The sequence below is a fragment of the Rana temporaria genome, chromosome 6 (genome assembly GCF_905171775.1).
Source record: "Rana temporaria chromosome 6, aRanTem1.1, whole genome shotgun sequence".
Taxonomy (NCBI): Eukaryota; Metazoa; Chordata; class Amphibia; order Anura; family Ranidae; genus Rana; species Rana temporaria.
In genome coordinates, this window is record NC_053494.1 from 51,576,128 (window position 1) to 51,599,341 (window position 23,214).

At 47.3% G+C, this 23,214-nt stretch overlaps 1 protein-coding gene across 1 annotated transcript in view; it reads left to right on the plus strand.

The window, feature by feature from the left end:
• Positions 1–23,214, plus strand: part of TMEM130 (transmembrane protein 130) — a 73,280-nt gene that overhangs the window by 19,644 nt on the left and 30,422 nt on the right. Inside the window, exons 3-4 of the mRNA XM_040356784.1 lie at positions 2,040–2,211; positions 7,276–7,436. Coding sequence (XP_040212718.1) covers positions 2,040–2,211; positions 7,276–7,436 — 333 coding nt within the window. The remainder of the gene's footprint in view (positions 1–2,039; positions 2,212–7,275; positions 7,437–23,214) is intronic.

The window sequence follows — 23,214 nt, forward strand, 5'->3', positions numbered from 1 at the left end:
TCCGTAGCGATACACGTCGTAAAGTTAAGGCTGCCCTCTAGGTGGTCTAGCCAATGTTAAGTATGGCCGTCGTTCCCGCGTCGAAATTTTACATTTCACGTCGTTTGCGTAAGTCGTCCGTGAATGGCGCTGGACGCCATTTACGTTAACGTCGAAACCAATGACGTCCTTGCGACATCATTTAGCGCAATGCACGTCGGGTAATTCGACGGACAGAGCATGCGCAGTACGCTCGGCGCGGGAACGCGCCTAATTTAAATGGTGCCCGCCCCATTTGAATTAGGCATGCTTGCGCCAAGCGGATTTACGTTACACCGCCGCAAGTTTACAGGTAAGAGCTTTGTGAATCAGGCACTTACGCTGTAAACCTGCGGCGGGGTAACGTAAATGGGATACGTTACGCCGCCGCAGCGTAACGTATTTGTACCTGAATCTGGCCCTATGTCTCTATACCCTGTAAACAGTAATTTCAGCAAAAAAAACATTTTCCTTTACAACTCCTTTAAGTCTGTTCACTGATATACCTTGCACTTTATCTATATCAAATGATTATATTTTTAGTTTTTTATTGTTATTAATTTCAGTCACTACCTTATTTTGTTATTGAGGCAGCGCAATCACATAATTTCATAATAATCTAAAAGGTGGGGGGGGACTATGATGTAAAAGGGGAATCTGAGGAAAGCGGGATTTCAATGTAAGGAGCACCCTGATGTAAGGGGGACTTTTATGGGGACTCTGATGTAAGTGGTGGGCTCAAGTTTGATCAAAATGTCTTTGCTTTGTTTACTGAGGTTTCTTTTTCTAAATTATTTTGTTTTGATTGCAAAATCAGTAAAACCTATTCATTTCAATTTAAAGTGGTTGTGCACCCTGTACAACCACTTTTACCTACAGGTAAGCCTATATTAAGGCTTACGTGTAGGTGCTGGAAATATCTCCTCTCTACAATAGAGCGTGCGCCGATGTCTACGGCGCAGGCGCGCTTTAGGAACGACGATGGTGCAGTTTCTAAAGGGGTCATGCCGTGACTGGCTGCTCCCGCGTGCATGCGCGGGAGTGATGTCACGCGACTCCAGCCAGTCACAGAGCTGGAGTTTGGGGCCCCTTGGAAGGGAGAAGGGTAAAGATGGACGCTTGCTGCTAGTGGGGACAGCGGTGACATCTCAGGCTTTGGTTTCAGGTAAGTGACACATAATGGGCTACTATGCAATGCATAGTAGCCCATTATGCTTTACCTTTGCAGGGAAATAAAGAGGAAGTAAGACAGCTCCCGGACAGCAAAAGATTTGTGTGTGACTATCTTGGTTACTTGGGGGAGCCACACAGCCTGGTCTGAATAATGTGTCCGGGTTTCAGTCCGCCTGAAACACAGACACATGATTCAAAACCTGGACTGTCCGGGTGAATCCTGGACAGGTGGCAACCCTGCAAACCCCCCCCCCCCCTCCAATCCCTAAACACTCACATGGCTCCTCTCACTCAACCAGCACTCTCCCGTCGGCAGCCCTGCTCTTCTCTCGTCCTCACAGGGGATAGACGTTTGGAAGACTTAAAATATTGCTAGCACCGACCATGTTATTCTCTAGGGCATGGGTAGGCAACCTGGGACCCTCCAGCTGTTGCAGAACTACAAGTCCCATGATGCCTCTGGAGAGTAAATGTAGCTGCCAGCCTTGCAATGCCTCATGGGAAATGTAGTTCCACAACAGCTGGAGAGCCCCAGGTTGCCTACCCCTGCTCTAGGATCTTTTCTAAAAATATATATATATATAATCCTTGGGGGTTCTAGGCAATTTTCTAGCAAAAAATACAGATTTTAACTTGTAAACAAGTGTCAGAAATAGGCTTGAAGTGGTAATTATTTTAAAATTCATCAGGGTGCTTGTTATTTTTCTCATATTGTAATATAATTGCTCTTCCTTAATCTTCTTTAATTGTTTTGGAAGCTTCCACCACTGGTGTTAAGCGCTGCTTAAGTAACTGGTACCCAACTGATGCCAGCAAAAGTTTAACAAAACTTTTTTTTGCCCACACAGAAGACATTGTAGGACATTTCACAGCATTACGGCCACAAGTAAATGGCACATCCTTAAGCAATGGCACCTTCCTGGCCACAAACAGCACGGTGAAATTACTGTTCTCTATTCAAGACCCAAGTGACTTCTTCAAGTCAGCCGAGTTCAGCTACACATGGAACTTTGGAGATAGGTAAACTTAATAAACTGTAATAATTACTAATATTGTGTTTATGTCTACAACTTACCATGTAGGTATTTTCCCTCTCATTTTTGCACACGTGAAGTTAAATAAGCCAAGGTGTTTAGCAGGGAATTCTGGGTTATATAGCCAATATTAGAATGTAGCGGTTTCCATTTCAGATATATTTTTGCCAATTCTGCAATAGACCCTGCAATAGGACCTACTGTATATGATGTCCTTGAGTAGGCTATATGTGCAGAAGCTGGCAGCAAGACCATCCAGGGCAGTGCGGTCACCTGGCCTGCTAATGTACTGTGTACCCTAGGGTTGTCCCGATACCGATATCGGTATCGGGACCGATACCGAGTATTTGCGGGAGTACTCGTACTCCCGCAAATACCCCCGATACTAAAATAGAATACTTGTCGTCCCCCCCCCCACCGCCGCCGCAAACCCGTCGCCGCAAACCGCAAAGCCGCCGCCAGCGTTAATCAGCGTGCGGGGAACAGCTTTCGTTTGAATAGCTGTATCCCCGCCGCGTATAGACACTCCCCCTTGCGCGGGATTGGACGGATGATCTGTCCAATCCCGCGCAAGGGGGAGTGTCTATACGCGGCGGGGATACAGCTATTCAAACGAAAGCTGTTCCCCGCACGCTGATTAACGGCGGCACATGCGGCATCATCCAGGTGTGGGGGACACGGCTGTAAAGTGGGGGACACGGCTGTAAAGTGGGGGACACGGCTGCAATATGTGGGGGGACACGGCTGCAATATGTGGGGGGACACGGCTGCAATATGTGGGGGGACACGGCTGCATTTGGGGACATATTTAAAAAAAAGTATCGGTATTCGGTATCGGCGAGTACATGAAAAAAAGTATCGGTACTTGTACTCGGTCCTAAAAAAGTGGTATCGGGACAACCCTAGTGTACCCTATGCCAATATTTGATTGCAGAGCTGTGTCCCTGCTCCAAAGCCTCTCTCAAGGCCACTCAGTCCAGGGTCCAGGCCTCGACACCCCCCCTTTCACTGTAGAAAAAAGGAATTTAAAGCGGGAGTCCACCCTAAAAAAAAATTTAAGCTTAGATTCATGCTCATTTTGTCAAGGGGAATCGGGTAGTTTTTTTTAAAAACGAAGCAGTACTTACCGTTTTAGAGAGCAATCTTCTCTGCCGCTTCCGGGTATGGTCTTCGGGACTGGGCATTCCTTCTTGATTGACAGGCTTCCGACAGACTTCCGACGGTCGCATCTATCGCGTCACGAGTAGCCGAAAGAAGCCGAACGTCGCACCGACGTTCGGCTACTTTCGGAAAATCGTGACGCGATAGATGTGACCGTCGGAAGACTGTCAATCAAGAAGGAAAGCCCAGTCCCGCAGCCCATACCCGGAAGCGGCGGAGAATATGTATCTCTAAAACGTTTTTTTTTTTATCTTAATAGCTTCCTTTACCTTAATGCAGTGCTGTTTTCATGTCCTCATTGTTCGTTTTTGATCTCAAGTTGCTGTAATTCTTCTCTGATCTCCACACTTCCTGGTTGTCTGTTTCCTGATAACTGCTGGGAGCTTTCTCTCTGTGGTCACTAATCAAGCAGGTGTGATTGCTGTGTGTCTAAAACCCCTCAACACCAATCAGTTTCATTTTACAAACCATCACTGCCCTGTATTGGCTCTGTGGCTCTGTACATCACAGAAGCATGAAACAGCATGCAAAAATGAAACTAGAAACTGCAGGTACATTATATGATTGATTTTTATCTATTTTTAATCATTTTTAAAAGGAATCAGTTAATTATTATGTCTCTATACCCTGTAAACTGTAATTTCAGCAAAAAAAAATAAATTCCTTTACAACTCCTTTAACCTCCCTGGCGGTATGATTATGTCTGGAATTTTGCAGTAAAAAATTTTGCATGGAAATTTGGCGTTTTATATTGTAGGCCTGCAATTCTTAGGAATAACTCACTTAAATCTGTCCAAACAAGAGTCTTGTAGACATCCCGGGTATGATAAATTTTGAAACACAAAATCATAAATTATAATATAATAAATAACTATAAATAATTATAACAAATAATAATGTAATTATAATAAAAATTATTCAACAATGTAATCAAATCAAAAACACTGACATTTTCTCAGTTGCAGAATTGTCACTGTCATTACTTTTATTGTTTGATGATGAATTTTCCCACAAATCGCTATCGCTCGATTCTGCAAGTGATTATAATTTATTATCGCTGTTTTCTAGCTGCTCTAAAAGCACTTTTGATGTAAAGGGAAACTTTTTGGTTGCTATGGACAATCTACAGTTTCCAGAACAGTTTTTATTATATAAAACTGCATGCAGAACACTGGGCAGACCACTAGGGACAAAGGGGGTGTGTATTTATTTCATACAGTACTGTAATCTGTAAGATTACAGTATACTGTATGTGCATTGTGTTTTTCACTTTTTGAATTTGGCGTCGAACTCCGTCCCCGTGCGTCGTAACGTCGCAGGGAACGAAGCTCGGTGGCACTGTGAATCGAGCGAGGAGACACAGCGGGGACACATCGCAGGATCCAGGGACAAGGTAAGTAACTTCCCCTGTATCCTGCAATGCGATCCCGAGACTTTATTAAAAGGGGTTGTAAAGGTTTGTTTTTTTATTTTCTAAATAGGTTCCTTTAAGCTAGTGCATTGTTGGTTCACTTACCTTTTCCTTCCATTTCCCTTCTAAATGTTTTTTTTTTCTTTGTCTGAATTTCTCACTTCCTGTTTCTCCCCAGTAAGCTTGCCCCCATCATCCGACCTATTCTGGCTGGCGGTTAGTCAGTGTGCTCGCCCCCTCCCTTGGGACTACATACCTGCGGGGAGATGCTGTGCATCTTGGGATGTAGTCCCAAGGGAAGGGGCGAGCACGCTGACTGTAAATTGCTGTAAATTGCCTCCAGCATGGCTCCTGTTCCTTCTTGCTGGAGGCTGCCATTTTGCTGAAGCCCAGAGCCCCTGAACAGCAGTAAATGATAAACCCATCTAATTAGTAGTTTCAAAAAAGTTACATTCCTGGAATGCCAGGATTGATGACTGTCACATTTGCTTGTTTCCTCAATCAAACTGTCAAACCATCAAATGGCTGGTGTCATAACTGATTACATGTGCAGCACATGGGCGGTGGCAGATCAAACAGAAGCAGCTTCCTTGGCTGTAAAGTATGAGATGGTTAAATTCCACTATAAGGCTGTCAGCAGTGTATTACTGGATTTTAAACATTATAGATACAAATTTTTAATGTTTTACCAGCTATACCTGCAAAGGTGAACAGCCTGAAGTGATCTAGCAGGACTTTATTCTCTTTAAGGGGAAAAAAAGTTGCAGAATTATGACGTGAATAGATGTGGTTGTATCACCTGAATTATATCAAGTAGAAAAAATTTGAGAATGGATATGATTTTTCATATATACAATATGTGCCAGTTAAGAAAATTAGGTCCAACACAACTTAGCCTGGCCATTAATTACTGTATACAGTATAATATTCTTATTATTATTATACAGGATTTATATAGCGCCAACAGTTTGTGCAGCTCTTAACAAAATTAAGGCAGACATTACAGTGATGCCGCGTACACACGACCGTGGATTTTTTTTCCGACTGAATTTTGGCTCAAACTTGCATACACACAGTCACACAAATTGTGTCGGAAATTCCGAACGTCAAGAACGCGAGAAAAATTAAGTTCAATGATTCCGAGCATGCATAGGATTTTTGTGCGTCAGAATTGCATACAGACGATCGGAATTTCTGACAAGAATTTTTGTTGTAGGAAAATTTAAGATCCAGCTCTCAATTTTTTGTGCTCGGAAATTCCGACAGCAAATGTCCGATGGAGCCTGCACACGGTTGGAATTTCCGACCAAAAGCTCACATCGAACATTTGTTGTCGGAAATTCCGACCGTGTGTACGGGGCATTACATTACAACTTGGTACAAGAGGAATCGTATATATGGTCAATAATGATGTGCTACTGGATACTTGTACAAGCAACGCTGTATCCTGGTCTAGGGCAGCACTTTGCAGGGGGGCAGCATGGAAAGAGTCCGGCTTGCGCTACACTGCTTCTAATTTTGACTGTCCTATCATCCTGGACCACAAACCTTCCTCACTGTGCTATATGTTTTCTGCTGCACCATTCATCCAATCTTCTTAGTCCTCTCCATCAAATTATCAGAAATTTGTGCTTAAAGTAGAACTATAGGAAACAATTTTTTTTTTTTAATTTTGAATAGAGTGAGGGAGGGTTATAGCCCCTGTCAGTTTATTTTTTACCATCCCTGTGCCATTGCAGAGATTTCCCTTCACTTCCTGTCCCATAGAAAAACAGGAAGTGAGAGGAAATCTATGCAAATTAAGGAAATCCATTGCCCCCGGCCATCAAAACTAGTGTCCTCACTTGAACATTTCAGGGCGGGTCTTAAACTGAAATGGGTGTGGCCTTGACAGGAAGGGGTGGGTCATATTTAAATAAGGTAGTGCATGAGTTTAGTCAGGCCTAGGGTAGCACAAAACCTAAATACACTACTGAGTACAAATATGAGAGAATGATGCTTAGGCTGGGTTCACACTACGGTTTTCCCGTCCGTCAGCCGCATACGATTTCAGTATTGAAAACGTATGGGCCCGGACGGGAAAACGTATAGATAGAGAATGCATTGCAAATCGTATGCACTCAGATGCATCCGGGTGCGTACGATTTGCTGGCAAAACGTTTTTTAAACGTACGCAAAACCGTGTTCAACCACGGTTTTGCAGTCGTTTTTAAAACAGTATGGCAAACGCATACGTTTTCCTTTAACATTAATGTCAATGGAAAACGCACATGTGTGCGGTTCCATACGTTCCCGTCCGTTTCAGCCGCATACGGTTTTTCATATAAATCGTATGCGGCTGACGGATGGGAAAACCGTAGTGTGAACCCAGCCTTACTGTACGTCTACCACCTGTCTCTGTTGGCAAGCCCATCCACTCAATATACAGTAGGTAATACTACTTTCTTTTGGATACTGATTGTCTTTATTTTTCCCCAGCTCCACAGTGAGGACATCAGAGCCCTTTGTCTATTACAGCTACTCTAAAGCAGGGAACTACACCTCGTCACTCCAAGTCACCGCTCATCTCCACCACTCCCAATATAAACACCACCTTCGGACAAAAACAGGGCATTTCAAGGACATACTAATATTACAAGGTGCTCATTTAAAAAAAATGGTAACATAGATATTTTATTTAGATGTACTAATTATTTAATTTGAAAACTCTCATTGGAGAAATATGGAGGCGTCCACTGTTACTAATCCTTCTGCAAAGGTTAGTTCCCTTCTGTAGCTGTCTTGTTCCAATAGTTATTGTCCCTTCTCTGAAACATGTATGCAAATAAGGATGTCTGGTATTACAGATATGCCTGTTTGTTCTAGGTCAGTGACTCAAACTTTATTAAAGGGGTTGTAAAGGTTCGTTTTTTATTTTCTAAATAGGTTCCTTTAAGCTAGTGCATTGTTGGTTCACTTACCTTTTCCTTCAATTTCCCTTCTAAATGTTTTTTTTCTTTGTCTGAATTTCTCACTTCCTGTTTCTCCTCAGTAAGCTTGCCCCCATCATCCGAGCGGTGGATAGTCAGCCATAACAGCTTACTGAGGAGGAACAGGAAGTGAGAAATTCAGACAAAGAAAACAAATAATTTTTTTTTAGAAGGGAAATCGAAGGAAAAGGTAAGTGAACCAACAATGCACTAGCTTAAAGGAACCTATTTAGAAAATAAAAAACGAACCTTTACAACCCCTTTAAACCCAGTTAGTCAGTGTAGTAGCCAGAAAGCTAACATCTACAGAAGGGGGTTGACAGTGGCACTCCATATGCATCTCTGTGTGATGTAAATCCTAAGTGGAAAACACTTTAGTTTGCTAAATCACTGTGTATCATTGTCAAATGCCATTTTTTTTCCAGTCAAATACTGTTGTCATATTTTTCATCCTTTTTTTGCATCTCAGTGCTGCTAATCGCTTACAGTCTCTTTAAGCCACTTCTTGTTTACAGGCTCCCATTCACTGTCATTGGCTGGATGCCATGCCCACAAAATGCTTGTTGGCAGGACCATCCATCAAAAGTGCATGCACTAGGGTGACAATGCAAGAGTAATATTGGGAGACAGTTGTCATTCCATAATAGGAAGTGCCTAAGCAAGTCTTTCATGGCAGGATCATCATATTTTCTTCTTTGTCATTATTTTTAGTTCTAAAGATGTATAGGTTTGTACAGAGAACCTCAAATGATATACTTAGAAATGGTTACACTCAGGCCATGTACACACGGTCGGTCCAAACCGATGAGAATGGACCGAAGTTGGACCGACCGTGTGTATGGCCCATCGGTCTGTTGTCCTTCGGACCAAAATTTTAAAACTTGCTTTAACCGCTTAACGACCGCCGCATATACTTATACGTCGGCAAAATGGCACGGACAGGCAGAACGATGTGCCCGCACGTCGCTGCCTTTCCGCGGGTCAGGGGTCCGATCGGGACCCCCCCAGGTACATGCGGCGGTCGGTAAGCCTCAGGGAGCGATCCGGGATGAGGGCGCGGCTATTTGCCGCCCCCTCGCGATCGCTCCCCAGAGCTGAAGAACGGGGAGAGCCGTATGTAAACACGGCTTCCCCATGCTTCACTGTGGCAGGTGCATCGATCGAGTGATCCCTTTTATAAGGAGACACGATCGATGACGTCAGACCTACAGCCACACCCCCTACAGTTGTAAACACACACTAGGTGAAACATAACTCCTTCAGCGCCCGCTGTGGTTAACTCCCAAACTGCAACTGTCATTTTCACAATAAACAATGCAATTTAAATGAATTTTTTGCTGTGAAAATGACAATGGTCCCAAAAATGTGTCAAAATTGTCCGAAGTGTCCGCCATAATGTCGCAGTCACGAAAAAAATCGCTGATCGCCACCATTAGTAGTAAAAAAAAAAAAATAATAATAAAAATGCAATAAAACTATTCCCTATTTTGTAAACGTTATAAATTTTGCGCAAACCAATCGATAAACGCTTATTGCGTTTTTTTTACCAAAAATAGGTAGAAGAATACGTATCGGCCTAAAGTGAGGAAAAAAAAATGTTATATATGTTTTTGGGGGATATTTATTATAGCAAAAAGTAAAAAATATAGAATTTTTTTCAAAATTGTCGCTCTATTTTTGTTTATAGCGCAAAAAATAAAAACCGCAGAGGTGATTAAATACCACCAAAAGAAAGCTCTATTTGTGGGGAAAAAAGGACGCCAATTTTGTTTGGGAGCCACGTCGCACGACCGCGCAATTGTCTGTTAAAGCGACGCAGTGCCGAATTGCAAAACCTGGCCTGGGCATTTAGCTGCCTAAAGGTCCGGGGCTTAAGTGGTTAAAATCGAACCGAAGGACCGCTGACCGATCGGTCCAAACCGATGGTTAGTACACAAAAGCATCGGTTCTAAACCCGCGCATGCTCAGAATAATGTCGACGCATGCTTGGAAGCATTGAACTTCGTTTTTTTCAGCACGTCGTTGTGTTTTACGTGTCCGTGTTCTGACCCGATCGGATTTTGAACTGATGTGTGTGTGTGTACACACATCAGACCATCAGGCCACTTCAGCGGTGGACCGATGAAAGCGGTCCGTCGGACCATTCTCGTCGGTTTGGACTGACCGTGTGTACAGGGCCTGAGAGTATCAGTTGCAAAAAATGTATTTCCATAGGAATGTATAGGTGTTACAGAGGTCATGACTATGGTATAACAGATGTGCAATTAAACCGTATTATTACCCCTACTACCCAAAACCAACCTTCTTCCCATTAAATGGAGACCACACCAGTTGTTGGGTAAAATAATAGGCCGTAGCAGCCTTATTTTATTAAAGATAATAATTTAACAATTTTAACGTAAACAACACACCTGTCCTATAACTAACTGACGTTGGTCTCTGCAGGCGAAAGCCTGTAACTGTAACACTATAAATATATATAAACATATATATACACAAACTCAAACCCTGTATATATATATAAACATATATATACAATTAACTCCTCAATTGCACTGCGGTCTCTCGTGCCCTTCTGTCAGGCCTCAAGCCGATGCGTGCTCAGAGACCCTCCCGACCGCAGTGCACCATACCGTTCCCTCCAGGTAACCTCCGTTATCTGGGCACCATCCTTTTTCCTGTCACCGACAGGTCTTAACTCCCTTATTTTCCGGCTCCTCCTTCACCCGCAGAGACCAAAACCACGCTGCCACGACAACCTCGCTGAACCTATGGATGAAACAAAACACAAACCAACATACACAACACAACACTGACGTACAACATGACCTACATGACCACAAGATACGAAAAAACAAGGGAGGGTGGGTGGGAACTTTTCAGCGCGCTGTGCTTGCCCAGGGGCGGGAACAGCCCCTTTTATGACCTCCTCTCTCCTCCCCCTCAACCCCTCACAGCCAATGGTTAATTTTCACTGATAACCCAGTCATGGGGGCCCTACTCTGAGTCACTGCGCTCCTGGATCCGGGCCTGCTTGACTATGGTATAACAGATGTGCAATTAAACCGTATTATTACCCCTACTACCCAAAACCAACCTTCTTCCCATTAAATGGAGACCACACCAGTTGTTGGGTAAAATAATAGGCCGTAGCAGCCTTATTTTATTAAAGATAATAATTTAACAATTTTAACGTAAACAACACACCTGTCCTATAACTAACTGACGTTGGTCTCTGCAGGCGAAAGCCTGTAACTGTAACACTATAAATATATATAAACATATATATACACAAACTCAAACCCTGTATATATATAAACATATATATACAATTAACTCCTCAATTGCACTGCGGTCTCTCGTGCCCTTCTGTCAGGCCTCAAGCCGATGCGTGCTCAGAGACCCTCCCGACCGCAGTGCACCATACCGTTCCCTCCAGGTAACCTCCGTTATCTGGGCACCATCCTTTTTCCTGTCACCGACAGGTCTTAACTCCCTTATTTTCCGGCTCCTCCTTCACCCGCAGAGACCAAAACCACGCCACAGCACCCAAGGGTAAAACCTTATCCTTGGGTGCCCCTCCACACCCTAATGGCCCTCTGAATCCCGTCTTGCAAGCCCAAGAACCACATGTCTATCCCAACTGACGTGAGATGCACCCCATCCCCTCGTAAATACCTCCATGTTTCTTCCTCCAACTCCATGTGGCGCACTACCAGCCCCCCGTTCCGAGCCATGAACCTGCCCACATCCCGGTTGATCTTTCTTCGGGCCCGGTTGATCCTGCTTACTGACCTTGCTAACCTCCAGGCGGTCCGAGCAACAATGTCGGACCAAACTATAACCGTACCCGGAAACTCCGTCCTCAACCTTAGGATATCAAACTTAATATCCCTGGTGACATCGAGCATCGATCTAACCCCCAGGTCGTTACCTCCGACATGTAACAATAGTACATCGGGAGGCCGGTCCAGCCGTGCAAAACGATGCACCTCAGGAACCATTCTGCCCCAAAGCATCCCCGGGACCCCCAGCCAGCGCACACAGGCTTCTTCCCTTGGGAAGCCCAGTTGCCGACGATCCGGCCTAACATCAGCCCGCCTTGCTCCCCATACTACATATGAGTGGCCCAGGATCCACACCAAGGCCGGGGTACCATCTGAAAGAAAGATATACAAGAAAGAACCGGGTAACTCACAGCACACCAACACACTGACCCCCAAATTTCAAACATGATACACACCATGCACTTGTCCCCCCCCCCTCTTCCCTATCAGGGATTAACTATCCAACAGGTGAGGGCGGACGTAGCTCCTAAATCTCCTAGATTCCCACCTGCCGATTTGCTTCACCACCTCTACTCCCAAACCGCATCTATGTGCTTCAGTTGCCGCACCAATGCGGAAGGAGTGAGAAGAAAAACTTTTCTCATCCACTCCCCCCGCACGGAGCCCTTTTTTAAAAATGGTAACAAATTGGTACCTTGAAAGGGGGGACCCATCACCATGTATCAAAAAGGAACCCTCTGCCCCCGGGCGCATGTCAAGAAACGCCCGAACCGCCCCCACCGGGCACAGCGTAGACCCCGGCAGGGCAAATAGTAGAACCTCTCGTCCCTTTCCCATCTGATCCGTTTTTGACTTGCGCAGCCAAAGCGACACCCTGTCTCGCCCACAACTTACCTCTTGATAACTCAGGCCGCCGGGCCTCTTCTTCGATGGGCTCACCAACTCCCCTATCCTGAAGGCCCCAAAGAACGCCAATATGAACGCCACCTTAAATAACGCTGACTCGTACTCCGAGGAACAAATACCCGGCAACTGCCCCACCAAACCTTGCAGCACCGAGAACGAAACCGGGTGCCTAACATCCCAGGTCATACGAGCTTTCCTATACCCCTTGAGCGCCTGCCTAACCCAGAAATCCTTGGTGAAATCTTGGCAACCCCGCAACTTGAACAGGAACGCCAAACCCGCCATCTTCTGATTTAGTACCGATACTGACACCCCATCCTCCATGCATCTAGCCACCCAATAAAATAACAAACCTCGCACGTCCGGCCCACAAGGATCAATCGCCGCCCAGGTAGCCAAAGACTCCCACCCCTTGCCATACCTTACAGTACGCCACCCATGTGGCTTCACTCACTGACTTTCTGAGCCAACCAGAGATCACGCCAACGCAATCCTCCACAGCTCCTCTGGACAAGGCACTCCGTGTTGTTCCGATCCCGGCACCAACTCACGGAACCTGTCCCACTGAAAACGAGATAAGGCGTCAGCAATGACGTTCTCCACTCCCGGTATATGAACTGCATGAATAAATACATTCCTTTGCAGACATCTCAGCACCAGGTGTTGCAGCAATCGCACCACCGGTGGCGAGGATGCCGACACCCGGTTAATCGCCTGCACCACCCCCAGGTTGTCACAGTGAAATCTCACCTTTTTATCCCTAAACTCTGCCCCCCACAGTTCCACCGCCAGAACCACTGGAAACAATTCCAGCAGGACCAGGTTCCTTGTAAACCCTGCTTCCACCCAGCTGACTGGCCACGGGCCCGCGCTCCACCTGCCCCGGAAAAAAGCTCCGAAGCCTGTGGACCCCGCAGCATCCGTGTATAACTCCAAGTCAAAATTGCTGACAGGGCCCGTCATCCATAAAGCCCTCCCGTTAAACTCCTCCAAAAATGAATGCCATACCCGTAGGTCCTCTCTGTGTACTTTTTGTAAGCTAACAAAATGTGTAGGAGCCACCACCCCCGCTGTGCTAGCCGACAGCCGCCGACAAAAAACCCGCCCCATTGGCAAAATGCGGCGCGCAAAGTTCAGCTTCCCCAGCAATGACTGGAGCTCCTTAAGTCGAACCTTGCGCACCCCTACCATGCCCTTTACTTCAGCCTTAAGCGCCACTACCTTATCTTCTGGCAACCTGCATTCCATGACTTCGGAATCCAAAGTGATCCCTAGAAAAGTCATGACCGTGCGCGGCCCCTCTGTCTTCTCAGGGGCCAGCGGAACCCCAAAACTCTCCGCCACGTGTTCCAGGGTGGCCAGGAGCACTGACGCCACCCTGGAAGAAGCCGGCCCTACGCACAGAAAGTCATCCAGATAATGGATAACCGAATTCACTCCCGACACGTCCCGCACCACCCATTCCAAAAAAGAGCTAAACGTTTCAAAGAACGCACAGGAGATAGAACACCCCATGGGAAGGCACCGGTCAACGTAGAACTGTCCTTCCCATTGGCATCCCAACAGCCTAAAGCTGTCCGGGTGAACCGGCAGCAGCCGAAATGCCGCCTCCACATCCGTCTTTGCCATTAACGCCCCTTGCCCATATCGCCTAACCCAGTGCACCGCCGCATCGAACGATGTGTAACTGACCGAACAAGCCTCCGGATCAATGGCATCATTGACCGACCCACTCTTCGGAAACGACAGATGGTGTATTAGCCTGAACTTGTTAGGTTCTTTTTTGGGCACCACCCCCAGCGGAGAGACCACCAAGTCCGCCAAAGGTGCTACCCCAAAAGGACCTGCCATGCGCCCCAGAGCCACCTCCTTTCCCAGTTTCTCCGAAACCACGTCCGGACGAAGTAACGCAGACCGCAAATTTCGTGGCACCGGGGGAACAACCCCCAGCTCACACGGAATCAAAAACCCCACTGAAAAACCCCTCTCCAACATAGCCGCCGCCCTTCTATCCGGATATCTGCCGAGAAACGGCCGCATCTTTTCCACCTTCACCGGCGTCGTCCCTCTTGTGAGCAAACTCCCCGGTACGGCCCCTGCTCTGCTTAAAACACTTGGACTGCGGGTGGGAGCCACCGCAGCCCGAGCACTCGTGTTTGTACCGACAGGCACCCCCGAACTTGCAAGAGCCCGCATTAAATTGCCAACACACCCCTTTTGCTCTGCCGGCCGGTTGCCCCTGGGAACTGGAACCCCCGGCCCCCCCTGGAAATAACTGCCCTGGAGCCCTGGCCGCTGTCATCAAGCATAACCACAAGTTCATGTCTTTTTGATTCCAACGCAGGTCAGGCCGGACCGCCATCCTCTGCCTAAACTGTTCGTCGTACCTAAGCCACGCCGTGCCCCCATACACCATGTGAGCCTCCCCAATGGCATTCTGGTAAATAAACAGACCTGAACAACATTCCGGCTTCTTTTCCCCCACTACACATGCCAGTATGCTAAATGCCTGTAGCCAATTGGCGAACGTACGCGGGATCAGCCGGTACCTGCGCCTCTCCTCTTCCTCTTTCTTGGATTCGTCCGGTTTCCCCCTATCCAAATTAAATTTTTCTAACGGGAGCAAAGAAAAAATCTCCACATACTCACCCTTCCAGATCTTTTCCCTGACTTCAGACTTGAGATGAGTCCCTAGAGATGCTTCATAGCAAAGATATATCTCACATTTCGCCGCATCTGCCAAGCGGATAATTTCCTGCCTGGCAGCAGTTTCCCCAGCCCCTTTTCCATCCCCTGCCGTCGTTGGAGCCACCACACTGGCCTGAGCCACCACAGGCGGCAACACCGGGGGAGTCCCCGAGTCCCCAGCCTGTGGAGCCGTTGAGGTTGCTGTAACAGCCGGGGCCGCGGGGGCTACCACCGGCGGGGGCAAGCTTGCCACCACCAGCGGCGCCGCCGGAGCCACCGGAGCCACCACCACACTCGGCCCCCCCCCCCGCGGGAGCCGCCCATGCCGCCGCCGGACCTGGCGCCGCCCCCCGCGCTCTCAAACCTGCCCACCAGTTCTTTCATGCACGCCAAGAAACCCGCAAATCCCCCCGCCAAACCCGCCGCCCCCCCCCGCCTGACACATTGCCAGGGGGCGGGGACCCGCCCCCCGCCGACAGAAATACACCGGGCACCCCTACCCCCCCACTGCCACTCTGCCCCCCCACATTCAAATGCACAGCAGGAGAATAAGGTGAATTTGACTTACCCGGCTGCCTAGGGTTAAAACCACTAGCCGACCCGATCACCTCCACCGCAGCTGCCCCCCGCCGGGGGGGTGGTTCCTCATCAGACTCCGAAAGCTCCCCTTCGGACCGGAGCGTAGCAGGCTCATCCGACACTTCCGACAACTCACCAGGGGAAGGATCCCTGGCGGCCGCAGGCCTGGCGTCCGACCGCCCGCCAGACCCGTTCGCCATTTTCGCCGTCGCCTTCCGTGGGCCAGGGGGTGGGACCCCAGCCCCGTCGACCGCTACCACGCAGTTCACTGCCGCCACATCTGGAGACAGGCCGCCGGCTGCGGAGGTGTCTGGCCTGGCGGTCGTGCTCCTAGGTCTCCCCCGCAGAGGCGCCGACCCCCGCGTAACAACGCGAGGGGCGGGGCCCGCAACTTCCGACTCCACTCGCCGCGCGGGTGCCGCGGCCGCCCCAGGACTGCCGGAGCGGCTGCCCGCAGAACCCCGTCCGCGCTGGGGATTCCTCCCGGACCCCCCCCAGAATTCTTGGCCGCACGCTTCGCGGGGGGGCCCGGAGGGGCCCGAGGATCGGGATTCCCAAATTGACGCTGGGCTCGAATCCGGAGAAAAGCGCTCCGGAGGCCTAGACCTGCGAGCTCGTGCCGTCGCGCGTCCCCCCTCGTTTGCTGGTGCAGGAGCAACCCCCAGAATGGGCGCAGTTGATCCCGCAGCCAGTCAGGTCCATGGGCAGCTGCTTCTGCCTGCAGCTGGGCCCAAATAGCAGCAAGGTCAGACATACCTGTTGCTCAGAACTTTTCAGTGCGCTGTGCTTGCCCAGGGGCGGGAACAGCCCCTTTTATGACCTCCTCTCTCCTCCCCCTCAACCCCTCACAGCCAATGGTTAATTTTCACTGATAACCCAGTCATGGGGGCCCTACTCTGAGTCACTGCGCTCCTGGATCCGGGCCTGCTGTATAAAGCTGGGTACACATGGCTTGTTTTGTTTTTGTTCAACCAGGAAAAAAAAAATCCAACAGGTTACTGCATAAACACAAGCGAGGTGGATGCAGTAATCCCCACCATCAGGACGTTTTATTCTGACAGCGACGACTCTCAGAATACACTGATCAGTGCTGCAATTGATTGGCTGCAAACCGCTGATCGAAGAAGGTTTCCAGTGGGTTCATTCGACTAAAGCTGATCTAACAATCAGCTTCTGATGAACAGGGAGGGCTAAACACAGATTGAAATTTCTCTGGTTCCTGCTAAACAGGTAGAATTTGGATTTGTGTATTCTGTGGTTTAGTGTGGTGGCCATGCCTCCTAGGTTAATAGTTGCTATGATGATTGGATAGTATCCCATGGTTCCCAAAATAAAAATAGATAGTTGTTTCTTTTCAAATCCTCTACAGTGCCTTGAAAAGGTATTCATACCCCTTAAAATGTTCTACCTGTGAAATTGTGTCCACCTGTTTGTAATTTAATCTCAGTATAAATACAGCTGTTCTGTGAAGCCCTTGGAGGTTTATTAGAGAACCTTAGTGAACAAACAGCATCATTAAAGGGGTTGTAAAGGAATTTTTTTTTCATAATAAGCATCCTTCACCTGCAGACATTCCTCTTTTCACTTCCTCATTGTTCGTTTTTGCTCAGAAGTTGCTCTATTTCTTCTCTGTTCTGTTCACTTCCTGCTTGTCTGATTTTACTGACCACCGTGAAGGGAGGCTTTATTGCGGTGGTCAGTAACGTGCTCACCCCCTCCTGGGAACTACATCTGTACGGCAGGACGCTCTCTACGTGTTAGAGACTTCAAGGAGGTGTGAATTACTGGGCGTGCCGCACTTCATACTGGGAAATGTAGTTCTTACATGAACGAGCGATGCAAACCAGGAAGTGAATGAGAGAACAGAAACTAGAATGCCGGAGGTGATATAGATGAAGGAATTTAATAGGTATTTACTCGCTTTTTAACCGAATCATTACACTATTCTGTCTGTCTACCTTGCAAACATTAATTTTAGCCAAAAAATGTTTTTCCTTTAGTGACCCTTTAAGGCCAAGGAACACACAAGACAGGTCAGGGATAAATCTGTGGAGAAGTTTAAAGCAGGTTATAAAAAAATATCTCAAGCTTTGAACATCTCATGGAGCACTAAGGCCTCGTGTCAGGCCTAGTACACACGAGAGGATTTATCCGCGGATACGGTCCACCGGACCGTTTCCACGGATAAATCCTCTCAAGGATTTCCGCGGATTTGGATCTGATGGAGTGTACTCACCATCGGATCGAAATCTGCGCCGAAATCCCATCGCGATGACATGTCGCGCCGACGTGCGCGACTCTGTCATATAAGGAATTCCACGCATGCGTCGAATCATTACGACGCATGCGGGGGATCCATTCGGACGGATTGATTTGGTGAGTCTGTACAGACCAGCGGATCAATCCGTTGGGATGGATTCAAGCGGATAGATTTTAAAGCATGTCTTCAAATTTTTATCCGCTTGAAATCCATCCCAGGGGATAAAAATCCGCGGAAACAGATCCGCTGGATTGTACACACCAGGGGATCTATACGCTGGAGCCGGTCCGCGGATCAATTCCAGCGGATGGATCCTCTCGTGTGTACGGGACCTTAGTGGTTAAAATGAAATATATCGTATATTAAAGCCAACTAGTTGCACTTTCGGGTGGGTGTGACTTTGCTATAATGTGCAAGTATGGACAGCCGTGATGCTACCAATGCAATCTTCCATGTTGCTTTGTTGCTACCACTGACATTTTCCCCACGTCTTTTTCCGAATGTGGTTCCGTCTTTATTGGCCTGCCCAACATGACAAGACATAACGTACGCTGTCAGGTGCAGCCGCCGCCACTCTTGGTAAAGGAACCCGGTGATCTGCCGATATGGTTCCGGCTAACGCGAAAGTTCCTGCGCGGGCGCAATCTGATCTGCCGATATGGTTCCGGCTAACGAGAAAGTTCCTTTAAGGACTGCGCAGGCGCAAACTTGCCGACGGAAATCTCCGAACCTCGGCCGGCATCCAGGGCGACATGGATTTAGAGGAAAGTGGCCAGTCGGCCTCACGTCCTCGCTTCGCTCGGACGGCTCGCTCTGCTCGCTCGGCCTCTTGGCTTTTTTTTTAACATCCTCCAATCCACGGGGATGTTAAAGAATGAGCCTGGATGCCGGGCGAGGTTCGGAGATTTCCGTCGGCAAGTTTGTGCCGGCGCAGTCCTTGAAGGAACTTTCTCGTTAGGGGAACCTTAAGGACAAGTCACCGGCAGTGAAGCCTACTGTGCATGCGCGAAGCACGCTGCACTTTCTAATTGGTCCGGCGACAGAGAAAAAAGGAGGGGGCCGAACTTCCGGGAGACGGAGGAACGATACCTGTCAATAACATTTACCTGTTCCCCCTCCTCCCTGAAAGGATAAGCTGAAGTTCCAGTTTTGAGTGGAACTCCGCTTTAATATGCAGTATTTCAGACATAATTCCACAAGCTGATCAGCATAGCCTTATTATAAAACAAAATCCTTTATTATAATCTGTTAATCTGAGGATATATACAAAATCACTATACATTGCCTTTAATGCTCCACTAAGGTTTCCCAGTAGACAGAACATTCCCCCAATGGACGATAACAGGTGCTCTGTTGGGGAGGAGGACTACTATTTATATACAGGCTTGTCTTGGCTATATCAAATCATTAATCATGTTATCATTAAAAACCTATTTAGAATTCCTTGTAGTAGATTCCTGACAGCAAGGTCTTGATTTGCACACAGTATAGTTATACCGGCAGCTTCTTTAAAATGATATTAAACCCTCTGTTTTGTCAGGCTGCAATTCCAGGCCGGCCACTAGGTGGCGCTTCCCTATCTTTTACGCAACGATTATGCTAATGAGCAGTTACGCCGATTCCGAAACGAACGACCGCCCGGCGCTTTTTTTTACGTCGTCTGCGTTCGGCTTTTTCCGGCGTATAGTTACCCCTGGGTCTATGAGGCGCAGCCAATGTTAAGTATGGCCGTCGTTCCCGCGTCGAATTTTGAAATGTTACGTCTTTTGCGTAAGTCGATTCACAAAAGCACTGGACACAAGTTACGCTCACGCCGAAACCATGACGTCCTAGCGACGTCATTGGGAGCAATGCACGCCGGGAAAATTTGCGGATGGCGCATGCGCAGTTAAATCGGCGCGGGGACGCGCCTGATTTAAATACTACACTCCCCCTAGCCGCGGAATTTGAATTCCGCCGGGGGATTTACGATACGCTGCCGCAAGTTTTGAGGTTAGTGCTTTGTGAATTAACCACTTGCCTCAAAAACTTGCGGCGGCGGATCTTAAATCACATAGGTTACGCGGATCTAAAGATCCGCTAACCTATGTGAATCTGGCCCCCAGTTTACATGTAAAAATCTGCTATTTTTGCTAGAAAATTACTTAGGCCCGCCAAACATTATATATTTTTTTAAGCAAAGACCCTAGAGAATAAAATGGTGGGTTTTGCAATTTTTTTATGTCGCATGGTATTTGAGCAGTGGTTTTTCAAACGCACTTTTTGGGGAAAAATATATAATTGCACACAATTTTTTTGCTAAAATATAAAAGACGGTGTTATGCCGAGTAAATAGATACCCAATATGTCATGCTTTAAAATTGAGCACGCTCGTGGAATGACGCCAAACTACAGTAATCAACACTTTACAGGTTACCCGTTTAGAGCTACAGAGGTCTGGTGCTAGAATTATTGCTCCTACAGATCCTGTGCTGAAGCATTGAACTTGATTTTCATGGCTCGTCGTAGTGTTGTACGTCACTGCGTTCTTGATGGACGAAAGTTCAGAGAACTTTTGTGTGACTGTGTGTATGCAAGCCAAGCTTGAGCGGAATTCCGTCTAAAAAAACATCCAAGGTTTTCCGACAGAAAATCCGATTGTGTGTATGCGGCATTACAGATATAACTGGCCCTTTGAGGGCAAACACAATGCTGATGAGGCACATAATGAAATTGAGTTTGATACCCCTGATCTAAGTGTAGATTTGCTTAACTTTAAAACAAGTTAAAAAGGAGCATATACACTCACAAGTAGCTCAGAAATGCAGACACATAATCCCAACCAAAGGGTTCCATGGTGTCTCTGCTGGATGACTGAATCACAGGAGCCTACGCAGAGCTGGCTAGGGAAGTGGTCAGGCAATGCAGAGTGATACCAGTAAGTGGGTGCGATATGTAGAAACAGATGGAGCCAGAATGGAGTGCACAGTGATACAGGAACACGGGTAGTGGTTCCAGAAATGGCGGTTAATGTCAGACTTCAAAGTGGGCATGGATACAGGTTTCAGGGCCATGCATGCCCCTTTTCTCAAGCCTAGTATGTAAAGAATACCTGTGATCCATCCAGCAGAGACTCACCATGGAACCCTTGGGTGGGATTATGTGCCTGCATTTCTGAGCTGTTCGACTCGAACATTGTATGTTCGATCGTTCGTCGAAATACGAACAAAATGGGTCTTTCGCGCCTAATTCGAGTTACGTTTCACAGACCATAATTCACTGCGGCATCGCTGGCTGATGATTGGCCAAGCATGCACTATGACCCGCATGCTTGGCCAATCACAGCTTGCACAAAACGGAGAGCCATAATTGGCCAAAGCCAGGGTGGCTTTGGCCAATTATGGCTCAGGGGGTTTAGTACACGCCACACACTATAAAAGGCCGCCTGCAGGTCGGCCCTGTGTAGTGTGTTGCGGTGGTTAAGAGAGGACAGAGAGAGTGTCATTTTTTGCAGGTAGATAGAGCAGGCAGGCAGGCAGGCTAGTCAGTTAATGTTACAGTGTGTAGAGGATATATATACATCCCAGGTGTTGTACATATATTTATACACTGTATAGTTTAGCTAGATCAGTTCTTCCTAATTTACTGAGAGGCAGGTGATTGTGCTGGCTGCAGTATTCTTACGTGGTTTATTGCCTGTGTCCTCTGTAGTTTGCACCTAAAGCTACTTGGTGTGTGTACTGGCCGTGTGCTCTGTAGTTTGCAACTAAAGCTACTTGGTGTGTACTGGCCGTGTGCTCTGTAGTTTGCACCTAAAGATTCAGGAGCAGTGATTTCAATGATGCTTAAATTAAAAAAGGAGTCCTGAAAAGAAACAACCGTTTTTAAAACTTTTTTTCCATTGATACATGTTCCCTGGGGCAAGACCCGGGTTCTCAAAGACATTTTCACAGGCATACTATAGACACCCAGCAGGAACGATATTTAAAGGAATTTTTCATTTTTTTTTTAAATTTAAGCAGCATTAAAATCGCTGCTCCTGAAAAAACGACCGTTTTCAAAACTTTTTTTCCATTGATAAATATTCCCTGGGGCAAGACCCGGGTTCTCAAAGACGTTTCACGACAATAACTTGCATATTAGGCTTTAAAATTAGCACTTTTAAATTCGAACGTTCGAGTCCCATAGACGTCAATGGGGTTCTAAATGTTCGCGTGAACGTTCGGTCCTTCGAAGGTTCTGGTGCGAACCGAACGAGGGGGTGTTCGGCTCATCCCTAGTGCATATACCACTTTTTAACTTGAGGTTTTAAATAGATTTAGGCCCCTTTCACACGATCGGACCATTCAGGTCCGCCTGTCAGTTTTGACGGCGGACCTGAACGGCCGCTCCATGCAGTCCTATGGAGCGTTGGATGTCAGCGCAGACATGTCCACTGACATCCGACCCGATCCGATCCCCCAAAATCAGACGGATGACGATACGTCCCCATCCATCCATGGCGGATCGGATCGGGTGAGATCATCTGATCAGATCTCCCCATAGGAGACAGCGGCGCTGCACAAGCCCCTCCCCGCTCAGTGAGCAGAGAGGGACTTGTCATCTGCCGGCTCAGCGGAGATCAGTGGAGAGATCATACCGCTAAGCCGGCGGGAGCTGGCATACTCCGTAGTGACGGAGTCCGCCTGTGTGGAAGAGGGCTTACACGTAGATGATTGTGCCCTCTTTCTGTCTTTCTGCATTTAAGTACTAGAGTCCAGAGGTTTTACCCAAACACTGCTTTAAGGGGGCTTCAGACATCATATGAGTGATTGTTAATTTATTTTGGACTGTTTAAGGGCCATTAATTATGTACTTATTTTTGTGCCATAGGATATTGTTGCTTAGCTTTTAATCCTTGCCCATGTTCCTGTTTAAGCTGGTGCCATGCTTGCTGCCCTAGGTTTTCTATCTCAGAGTGTCTGTTTTGGTTTCAATCAAGAATATATACTTTCCCCTGACAGGCCACTCAAGCCTAGGGATGAAACCACAATATTTAAACCTACATCTTCCATTTTTGTGGTCACTATTTGTCATCTGGAGGTGGACCTAATGTTTTATTAGCATGTTTGCTCTCTTTGATGTTTTGACTCTGATTTTTCAAGTGACTTTATGATACCAATTAATGCTTTTCAAGTTACAACCAATGCATGGTGAGTGGAGTCACAGGTAGTTTACCTTTGGGCGTGTTGGACATACAGTGGAACCT